Consider the following 12,055-nt stretch of genomic DNA (forward strand, 5'->3'; position numbering starts at 1 on the left):
AAAAAAAAAAAAAAAAAAAAAAAAAAAAAAAAAAAAAGGGAAGAAGAAGAAGAAAATATAAAACTGCAAGGCTTATAAGCTTTCTGAGGTGCAATGTGAAATTAAGACAACTATGTTAAGAGCAAACAGTTTGACCCAGTCTTGGAGGTTTAACTTATATCATTAAAAACTTGATATTCAGAGATAAGATGACAAGCAAAAATATCTTCGATCCATGCCAAAGTTTCAAGGCTCTACAGGTATTTGGGGGTTAGACAATAACAAAATGCACTTGTTTGTAAAAGCTTTTAAAAGATAAAATTTAACTCACCTTCTGTGTCCTTAATCCTATCAAGTTTAAGAGCCTTTGTTCCATCAAAGCAAAAAGCCCTAATGGAATTCAGTCCTAACAATAAAGCATTCTGCTTTATTTTTTTTACTTTGTTGGAAATTTTATCCAGTGCTATTACTTCTCCCTAAAAACAAAAACAAAGTATAAATCCAAAACATTCATGAAAATTATTAATGATAATGAAAACATGAAAAATTATGGTCTTCCCCACTTTCCTCTACCCCTAGGTTTTAAAGCTACTTTTAATCACTAAAATTAAAAATCAAAAAAATATAGTTTGCAATCTTCTAGAGAAACTTACAAACATCCATTGGAGGTAAATATTAAAAATCACCAATTTGACATGCCTTGCTCACCTGTGAAAGAGCATGAACCAGTGTTGACACATGCCTTCTAGACTCTGAGATACAGATAAATATTACTTGTAAAATCAATCCTCATCTCAATATTTTGAGCTATACACATAAAATTCATATGAATTCAAACAAAGACAGAAAAATATAAGCCTGCATATCACAGCAAAATATTCTAAACTGGTATATAAAGTAGCTCAAAATAATTGTATATGGCAATACTTCAATTAGGTCAAGGTCGATAAAAACAAGAGGCCATTTTTATGAATGCATTGTGACATTCATGTGAAATGATATTGCAGAGATGGTGAAATTAATTCTTCGATTTTACATACATTGTCCTTGTATGATATATGCATCAACTGTACAGACCACAATTCAGGAAATTGCTGATAATGTTCCTAAATGTGACCCAGCTTTAATGGTAGACATAGTTCCAATTAATCCTTTGACAGACAGAAAAATCATTTCAAGTGAGTTGAACTGAAAACGTAGGCAAAAACAAGCAGAATAAGGTTCAAATGCACTTCAGTAAAGGAGTAAGTCCACTAGCTGAAGGCTACTTTTACAAAGTACAGATAAGAGGCTACTTATACAAAATTTGTTTAACTATCAAAATAAATAGATAATAAATCGAAAGCAGCAACATAATCTAGAATTCATTCTAGATGAATTCTCTTAGGATGTTCATTTCTACATTTCTGGCCCACTGTGAGAGACTGCCCAACTCCAACTCAACTCTCCACATATCTTCATCCTTTGCCATTTACCTTGCAATACCCTGCTATTCTGACTTGGGCTCAGAGATGCACTTTGCATTGGCCAATAGAATGAGAGTAAATGTGATGCAAACAGAAGTGAATAGTACTTGAACAGTTGGTCTTGCCTTGCTTTGCCCTCAGCCACTGCCAGCCCTCAATGATTGTCCTCAACTAGGCCAGCCCCCCTGGTCCTAGCAGGGAAAATAAGAGACACGTTGTCCAGTGGCAGGGCACCTTGGTGGTCTCAGCTAAGGTCACTTTAGATAAGCCAACATCAGCCAAAACCAAATGAATGCACCCAAGACCACCAGACTCATCATAACTAACCTGCAGTGGATCATGACACAAGCAAGCTTGGGCTGAATACATGTTTAGTTGTATGCCATCAAAGATTTGTGGTCATTTTTACATGGCGATATAACAGATACAATTACAATATCCAGATTGTCTTTGGAAAGACTTCTTAGAATAAAATATCTAAGAATAAGTGCCTCTAAGCAAACACAAAGATCACAATATAAATTAAGGGTGGAGGGGGAGGTGATCATTTCCTCGAAGTATATCATAATCTATACATTTATGCTTTCAGGTAAACAAAGTGATTTGCATTAACCACCACAACTCCATAAAGGAAACTTTTCTATTACATGTTCTTCAGTTTAGGTACTGGTGGTATTTTTCCTTTAACAGCTTTTACCGATACCGCTTTATATTCTTTTTGGAAAAAAAAAAAAGAATATAAGTAAATAGGCAAGCACACCTCCTCTAATGAACCAAGAACATTAATTCCCCAAAATTTAAACAACAAATATCTTTTTCTACTACAGATCTTTCTTAGTTACTTAAGGTTACTCATTGAGGTTTACCCTAGTGCTACTGTAAGAGAGAGAGAGAGAGAGTGTGTGTGTGTGTGTGTGTGTGTGGGGGGGTTGCATACAGTTAGAGTGCATAGATACACACACATGAAGTACAGATATACAGTGCATATATATACATACAATATATGTATACGCACATGTATAGTGCAGAGATTTAACCCTTTAATAAATTTATTAAAATATATTTTTACATTTATATGTTTATCCCTCTGCTGTGACATTTAAATCTTTCAGAAATTCTAAGTGTTAAAGCTAAATACTAATGTGTATATATGTGAATTTTCATCAGAAGTCTTTGGATAATTAAATTTTGCAATAAAAAAGCTACAATTTCTCGACACGATACATGTTCCTACTATTTTCCATGCAACATTGCTGTAAATCAGTTCATAGTCCTAAGAATCATCAAATACAGATCAAAAATTGATTACTTCTGGTCAAAATGGGGGAGTAGGTAAACACTGTGCTCGCCTCCTCCCATGACCACATTAACATTACAACTAAATTATGAAACCATCATTGAGAACCACCTGAAGACTAGCTGGACAGAAGTCCTATAACTAAGGATATAATGAAGCAGCCCATTTGAGACCAGTAGGAGGGGCAGAGATGCAGAACATGCAGGAACCACCCCCACAGTGAGGTGATTAAGAAACAGAAGGGATATCTTGGTTGTGGAGGTCCCCAATGAAGAGCAAAGGGTACCAGCCCCACACCTGGCTCCCCAGCAGGGCACCGGAGAAGGGAAGAGAAGTCTCCATAACTTCTGGATGTGAAAACCAGTGGGACTGCCCTGGAGTGACATGAAGGGCTGCTGGAGACCTAGCTGTTCCTCCAGAAGGGCCCCCACACAAACCTGCTCACTCACAAACTCATTCAGTCTGGAATCCAGTGCAGAGGCAGCAGCTCAAAAGCACCAGGCACATACAGGGAGGAACTAAACTGACTTATCTTCAGGGCGAGGGCTGGAGGGGCAGCTCTCCTTGGGATCAGATGCTGCCAGGCACCACTGATCCTTTGCTGAGTGCTCCTCCCACTGAGCCAGCAAAGCACTAATTCTGTGCTCTCCATTACCCTAATTAACATAGGTCACCCCAACTTGGTGATTCCCTGAGACCCTGCACCACCCAACTCTCAGCCTGGCCCAAGCCTCTTCCAGCAGCTCTTTCACATGAGCAATCTGCCTCAGCTCACACTGCAGACTTTGCCAAAATCTCTCAAAGGATGACAAACTCAAAACAGGCATAAGCTGGCCTCCGTGTGTATTATACCTCTTGCTAAGTGGCTTCCGTCTCAATTGCATTGTGGCTCCCATCAGGTGGCTCCAAGCCTGGCATAAGTGGCAGTCTTGGCAAAGAACATAGCTTCAGCTAAGTGGCCACAAGCCCAGCACAAGTGGCAGCTGGCCTCAGTTCATATTGTGGTGCCCGCCAAAGGGTCCCAACCCAGTAGGAGTGGTAGCCAGCCTCAGTTTGCAGCACAGCCACTCCCAAGTGCCTCCAAGCCCAGCACAAGCAGTAATCAATCACAGATCACTTTGTAGCTGCTACCAAGAGGCCCCAAGCCAGCACAAGTGATAGTTGACCGTGGCCTGCACCGGAGCCCCACCCAAGAGGCTGCAGCACCAACGCACACCCGGTGGCCAGCTTGAGACCACACCAGAGCACCATCCAACCAACTTAACACATGACACAGCTGAGGGGTGAGCTTGGCTGGCATAAGAGCCCCGCTTCTGCTCTGTGAGGTCAGCAGCTGCACAACAGCTCCTTCACTGTAGTCACGGCCAGCCCTCACAGCCAGTCACCCTGAAAGTCAACCCCTCCCACTGATGTGCCAACAGCAGTCAAGGCTCAACCACAACAGGAGGGCACACATGATCCACACAGGGCAACCAGTCCAGGTGACCAGAGAGACTATGCCAAGGGGCCCCACAGGACACCTACTACATAATGCCAGAAGACATAGCAAATCTACCTAATACACAGAAACAAACATAGGGAGGCAGCCAAAATGGGGAAACAAAGAGATATGTCCCAAATTAAAGAACAGAACAAAGCTCCAGAAAAAGAACTAAACAAAATGAAGACAAGCAATCTACCAGATGCAGAGTTCAAAACACTGGTTATAAGGATGCTCAATGAACTTAAGGGAAGAGTAGATGAACTCAGTGAAAACTTTAACAAAGACAAAAGAAACAAAAATAAAGACAGAAAACAAAAAACAAAATGGTCAGAAATGAAGAATGCAATAACTAAAATGAAGAATATATTAGAGGAAATCAACAGATTAGATGAAGCTGAGGATTGAATCAGCTATCTGGAAAACAGGTAACAAAAATCACCCAATCAGAACAGCAAAAAAATAAAAATAAAAATAATAATTTAATAAAATGAGGATATTTAAGGGGCCTCTGGGACAACACTAAGCATACCGACACTCGCATCACAGGGATACCAGTAGAACAGAGAGAAAACAAGTGATTGAAAACCTATTTGAAGAAATAATGACTGAAAAATTCCATAACTTGGGGAAGGAGATAGACATACAAGTCCAGGAAGGACAGAGAACCCCAAACAAGATGAACCCAAAGAGGCCCATACTGACATAATTAAAATGCCAAGGGTTAAAGACAAAGAGAGAATCTTAAAAGAAGCAAGAAATAAGCAGTTAGTTACCTACAAAGGAGCTCCCATAAGACTACCAGCTGTTTTCTCAACAGAAATTTTGCAAGCCAGAAGGCAATGGCATGAAATATTCAAAGTGATGAAAGAATAAAACCTACAACCAAGATTCCTATACCCAGAAAGGCTATTATTTGGAATCGACAGAAAAGAAAAAGCTGAAGTTCATCACCACTAAACCAGTATTACAAGAAATGTTAACTTCTTTAAGGAGAAAAGATCAAAAATATGAATGAGGAAACATCACAAAGAAAAAAATTCTCAGTGACACAAGCAAACACTTAGTAAAACCATTAGATCAACCAACTACAAAGCCAGCACAAAAGTTAAAAGGCAAAAGTGGGAAGAGCATGTGTAATTACAACAATAAATTAAGGGATACACATACACACTCACAAAATAAGTAAAAACTAAGAGCAAAAACACAGAAGGAGTGAGGAAAAATTGTAGTAATTTTAGATTTTGTTTGAACTTAAGTAACCATCCACTTAAAATATATCGCTATTAATATGGCTTGGTAAATATGAAGCACTAGGTAACCACAAACTAAAAATCTACAAGAGATATACAAGAAGTAAAGAGAAAGGAATCTAAACACAAAACTAGAAAGCTATCAATATAAAAGCAAGATAGAAAGAAAGGAACAGAGAACTACAGAAACAACCAAAAAACAATTAATAAATCGGCAGTAACTACCTATCTATCAATAATTACTTTAAATGCCAAAGGACTAAATGCTCCAATCAAAAGTGGCTGAATGAATAAAAAACGAGACCTGTACATATGTTGCCCATAAAAAAAAAAAAAAAAACAACTTCAGATGGAAAGACATATAGACTGAAAGGGTTGGGAAAAAATATTTCATGCAAAAAATATTTCATGGTACCAAAAAAAGGCTGAGGTAACATATTTAGGTGAAATATATTTTAAAATAAGGGTTGTAACATGAGGCAAAGAAGAGCAATTTATAATGATAAAGGTTTCAATCCGACAAGAGGATTTAACTCTTGCAAACATCTACACACCCAACTTAGGAGCACCTAAATATATAAAGCAAATATTGATGGGCATAAAGGAAGACAGTGACAGTAATACAGTCTTACTAGGGGACTTTAACACTCTACTGACTTCAATGGGTAGCTCATCCAGACAGAAAATCAACAAGGACACAGTATCCTGAAATGACACATTAGACCTGATGGACTTAACTGATATTTTTAGGACATTTTACCCCAAAGCAGCATAACCACATAACATCCCATAATAACCAAAAAACACCCCAAATAATCCAAGTAATCTTGAGAAAAATGAATAAAATTTGAAGTATCACACTACCTGATATTAAACTATACTACAAGACTATAGTAATCAAAACAGCATGGTACTGGCATAAAAACACACACAGGTCACTGGAACAGAATAGAGAGCCCAGAAATAAACACACACCTATATGGTCAACTAGTCTATGACAAAGGAGACGAGAATATACAATGGGGTAGAGACAGTCTCTTAAATAAATGGTGTGGGGAAAACTGGACATAGATGCAAAAAAAAAAAAAAAGGAAAAAGAAACTAGACTATTTTCTTACACCATATAAGAATAAACTAAAAACAGATTAAGGATTTAAATGTAAGACCTAAAACCATAAAAATGCTAGAAGAAAACAGTCAGTAAACTCTGTGACATGACTCTTAGCAATTTTTTTTTTTTTGGACGTGTCTCCTTGGTCAAGGGAATCAAAAGAAAAAAAATAAACAAATGGGACTACATCAAACTAAAATGTTTCCGCAGAGCAAAAAAATCCATCAAAATGAAACTACAACCTATTGAATGGGAGAAAATAGTCACCAATGATCCCTCCAACAAGGGGTTAATATTCAAACTATATAAAGAACTCATAAAACTCAACACCAAAAAACAATCTGATTAAAAAATGGGCAGAGGACCTGAATAGGCATTTCTCCAGAGAGGACATACAGATGGCCAAAAGACATGAGAAGATGTTAATCATCAGGGAAATGCAAATTAAAACCACAATGAGATATCCCCCTCACACATGTTGGAATGGCAATCATCAATAAATCAGCAAACAAGAGTTGGCAAAGATGTTGAGAAAAGGGAACCCTTGTGCATTATTAGTGGGATTGTAAATGGGTGCAGCCACTACAGAAAACAGTATGGAGGTTCAATAGAGATACCCATCAATTCCACTTCTGAATATTTATCTGAAAAAATTTAAAACACTAATTCAAAAAGATATATGCACCCTTTTCCTATGTTCACTGCACCATTACTTACAATACCAAGACATGGAAGCACCTAAGTGTCCATTGATAGACAAATGGATAAAGAAGTTGTGGTACACAAATACAATGTAATATTACTCAGCCACAAAAAAGGATGAAATCTTGTCATTTATGACAACATGTATGGATTTAGAGATTACTATGTCAAGCGCAAAAAGTCAGAGAAAAACATCATATGATTTCACTTACATGTGGAATCTAAACAAATTCATAGATACAGAGAACAAATTAATGGTTGCCAGGTGGGGTGGGGTATGGAGGTTAAGAGAAAAAACTAAGAGGATTAAGAAGTACAAACTGCCAGTTATAAAAACAGTCATGGGGATGTAGAGTACAGATGGAGAACATAGTCGATAATACTGTAATAACTGTGTATTACAATATTATTACAATATTATTAACTATATGCCAAATGGGTATTAGACTTAACAAAACGATCACTTCATAAGTTATACAAATGTTTAATCACTATGTTGTATACTGAAACTAAAGTAATATTGTTATGTCAATTCTAATTGAAAAATTAAAAATAAATGGACCACCTAATAAAGTCTATCATGTGGCGCTTTGGGGAATGGGAATACAGATAGTCTACCAAGTAAATTAGCTAGAGTAGAAGAGCTTTGATAAGCCTTGTGAAAGTATTTTTCTACGTCAGAAAGTCTTATAGCTCAAGCAGGTAATTTTTATTTATAAATTAGTAGTACCATTATGTAAACTGCTGAGTTTGCTAGATGCATAAGAATTACTAGAGCTGTATAATTCTCAGCCAATTTAGAAAGTATGTACGGATCCACTGTCCTCACTCTTACTGTCCTTGCTATGTTCTTTACCCAGCTTAGATTCCACGGTGCGTCATAATCACTCCCTATATACATCCTTAACTAGTATGCTTCTGTGTAATGCATTTAACATGACAAAAACACAACTGTGGTTAAGTCCGATTCTTTACCAACTTCATGTTTATCCCCATGCAGCTAAAAAGCACATCAACTATCCCAACTAAACTTCCTTTAAATTCATGGCCACTGTATTCATGGGGCCCTTAGTGCAACCTAGAGTTCTTATGACGTGTCCATAGCCCATTCTCACTCCCATTTTCCTCAATTAATATTTCATAGCCTCTAAAAACTGTTACTACCTTCTCCCCCATCCCTAGTCAAATGTGATGACTTTGCTCTCTGGTTCACTGAGACAACTGGAAGAACCAGAAGAGGACTTCCTGTCACTTACCATGTCTCCCAGACCGCCAACATTTGCGCCCATATCCTCAGCCTTCCCTCCTATTTCCACGAATGTACTCTCCTGCTACCACTTATAGCCACTTGTGCATCAATTCCTGTCCCATCTCACCTACCTAAAGATATTGTTCCCCAAATTTTCACTGTTCCCTCTGGTGTTACCAATTTTCCCTTTAAATGTGTATCTTTCTCAATAGATAGTTCCCTCATCTTAAAAAAAGAATTCCCTGACTTCATTTCCCATTACTGCCCCACTTCTCTCTTCTCCTGTGAAAACCACCCCTGCCTGCCAAAAGACCTGTCTCGATTCATTCTGATTCCTCTCATTCTCAATGTAAGCAAGCATTTTCACCAAAATTGCTCTTAACAAAGTCACCAATCACCTACACGGTGCTAAATCGCCAGAGAGTTCTCAGTCCTCTTACGTGACCTAGCAACGACATGTGACTCGGCTGATCTCCCCATCGTCTTTCAATCCATTTCTACACATGGTTTCCAGGGTTACACACTCCTCTGGTCCTCCTGCATCACTGGCCATTCCTTTTCATTTCTTTAACCTCAGAATGGTGGTGTACAGTACTCAAGAGTCTCAGTCTTTCGGCCTCTTCTACTTTCTATTGCCACCCATACCAGTTTTATGGCTTTACATATTATCTGTACGTTGAAGAATTCCAAATTTATATTTCCAATCCAGACCTCTCTCCTATACTCTAGATATCCAAATCCCTGCTCAACGTCATCTCTTTGATGTCTAATACACTTCATTTTAATATAATTAAAACTAAATTTCTGATTTTTTTCCTGCAAAATTTGTTCCTCCTGTAGTCATCCCTATCCAGAACCTCTATCTAACTCCTCAGGCCAAAAACCTTAGGAGTTACCCTCAATTATTCTCTTATTTTCACAAATCACGTGCAATCTATCAACAACTTTTAACAGCTCCACCTCAAAAACAAATCCAGAATCTGACCACATCTTACCTCCTCAGTGACTTTTCCCGGAATTACCATCTCCTAACTGGTCTCTCTACTTCTAACCGTGCCCTTTACTGCTTGTTTTCAATGCAGTGGCCAAAATGATGTATTAAATAATAGGTAGGCTTAAGCCATTCTTCTGTTCAAAACTGCCAATGTCTTACTTTCTATCACTCACGGAAAACTGACGTCCTGTCAGTCAGTGCAGAACTGTTCTACCCAAGCACGCCCCCTCCCCACCATTCTCTGATCGCTCTTCCTCACTTAAGTCTACTTCAGCAAAACTGCACAAGTTCAAGTCAGGCAGCCACCAGCCTGAGAGCATTTACACTTGTGTCCTCTAGCTAGAACATTCTTTCCACAGACCCCCATGCTGCTCGTCACAGTATTTAAAACTGCAAACTCATTCTCCCTCCCCGCGATGCTGCCAATTCCCCTAACCCTCCTTTATTTTTCACAGCTCTTACTGCAATCATATGCACTGGACCTTCCATTTCTCTCTCTTTCTCTCTCTCTCTCTTTCTCTCTCACCATCTTTTTCCTTTTCTTTCCTTTCTTTCATCTATCTATCTGTCTGTCTGTCTGTCTATCATCTGTCTCTTCTTACTGGAATGTAAACTCCACGATGAAGAAAATTCTGGTCACTGTGGTTTATTGCTCTATTCCCAGTACTTGGCACATAGTAAACACTAACTAAACATTTAATTAACCAACCAATCATTAAAAATCTGATTTCAGATCAAGAAAGCTATTGTAGGCGAAGATACTAGCATGTATAAGTATTTAGAAACCATTTAGTTTTATAGACTTTGAAACAAATGGAAAAGACACTGTCAACTGGCCATATCATTCTCAAGGTGAAGTATACAGTGGTTACAAGGCCATACTGAGTTTTGAATACAAATAAAACAAGCCCATACAGAAAGAAAATATATTGGCAAATATGTACACACAAGAAAAAAAAACAGTAAAATCTGAGCTAAAGTATCCAAGGACACACATACTATATTTTGTGACAATGAAACAAGCTTTAAAATTAAGCCAGATCATAAAGATTTTATGAATGCCAAGACAAAAGACACACACACACATGTATTATGTATCATATGTGTATGTAAATATAACCAACAATGTATATTTTGACAAAAAAATACTGTTGAATTTTTGGTGGCAAAATTTATTTCAATGGTTTAAAAAAATGGCTTAAAAATGTTATAATTAAAACCATGGAAAGATGTCTTTAATGTTTCACTTAACCTTAATTTTATGAGGAAAGAATTCTATAAATGTATTAGCGAATCTGAGAGGCCTTGAGGCAGTTGTCACATAATTGGCTACTGAATTTAATATGTAATAACTAACATCATTGAACAGTCTTCACTTGGTTGAATTTGAAATGAATCAGATAATCAGTGTCCATATACTGTTTCATAAGTTACATGGGTTCTACCTCCGCTACCAAAATAAAGAATACATTGAGAGTCATTTTGCTGTGAAGACGGTCTCACCTGATCATGCATTAGTGCTGCAATGTGTGTTGTTTTGCCTCCAGGTGCTGCACACAAATCTAGAATCCTCTCTCCAGGTTGAGGGTCCAAAACATGAGTTACTACAGCAGATGGCAAATTCTATAAGAAAAAAAAAAATCAATTATCAAAGATTCTAAATCATTTTCAATTTCAGAATCAGAGAACATAAAGAAACATTTGGAGGTAACCCAGTTCAACACCCTCTGTCAAGAGCATGAGTTTTCTTCGTAAGTATACTAGTGTCAGGAAATTTACAATTTCCTAGGTTATCCTATGATCTCATGGGACAGTCACACACACAGACACACATGCATGTACACAATGTACTTCCCCCAATCAATTCAGCAAAAAAAAAGCATATCACCCTTTCTCAATTCAGTGGTTCTTAATATTTTGGAGGCCAGAGACCTCTTAGAAATATGAAAAGGTTCTGGATCTTTTCCCCAGAAAATGTACAAGAATTTGTATTTTCAGGTGCTTCATTATCTAATTCCCATTTTAAAATCCCATTTTTATGCTGCTAATGCCACTCAAAGGCATGTTTGGCTTCCTGTCTTCTCACCACTGCCACATTTTAGTAGGAGAAAAGTAAAATGTAAAATAATCTTAGCTATTTCTGATAGACACCTAGAAATATATGAGATTATATAACCCAAATATACCTCCGCCTATAGCACTGTTATATTAAATCATTATTAATGTTAATTACATAAAGGCTGCTACTACAGGAGTTAGCCTTAAATAAAACAGAGTAATATCACAAAGTAATTTTTAAAAATACTTGGCAAGAAAAAAGTAGAGGCTAACAAGCCTAGAGTTATTTATTTTTAAAGCTTAAAGATTTCAATTCATTCTTACAGCAAAACACATACATCCATTAGTATGTCCTCAAGAACTATGAGAAGGTTACAATGCTCTCAAGTGAATCCAAGATCCCCACTTCAAAACAAAATCAATGGTGAGAAAGGAGACACAAACAAGCAAATTTTCACCCTCTCTG

The 12,055-nt window shown here is 37.5% G+C and overlaps 1 protein-coding gene across 7 annotated transcripts in view; it reads right to left on the bottom strand.

The window, feature by feature from the left end:
• The window catches only part of NSUN6 (NOP2/Sun RNA methyltransferase 6), a 71,666-nt gene that overhangs the window by 31,838 nt on the left and 27,773 nt on the right, over positions 1-12,055 (bottom strand). For all 7 annotated transcript variants that reach the window (XM_039877516.1, XM_039877514.1, XM_039877513.1 and 4 more), the window contains 2 exons: positions 11,035-11,154; positions 311-455 (listed from right to left, as the gene is read on the bottom strand). In XM_039877516.1, the coding sequence (XP_039733450.1) occupies positions 311-455; positions 11,035-11,154 (265 nt within the window). The remainder of the gene's footprint in view (positions 1-310; positions 456-11,034; positions 11,155-12,055) is intronic.

The sequence above is a fragment of the Pteropus medius genome, unplaced genomic scaffold, assembly GCF_902729225.1.
Source record: "Pteropus medius unplaced genomic scaffold, Ma_sr-lr_union100, whole genome shotgun sequence".
Taxonomy (NCBI): Eukaryota; Metazoa; Chordata; class Mammalia; order Chiroptera; family Pteropodidae; genus Pteropus; species Pteropus medius.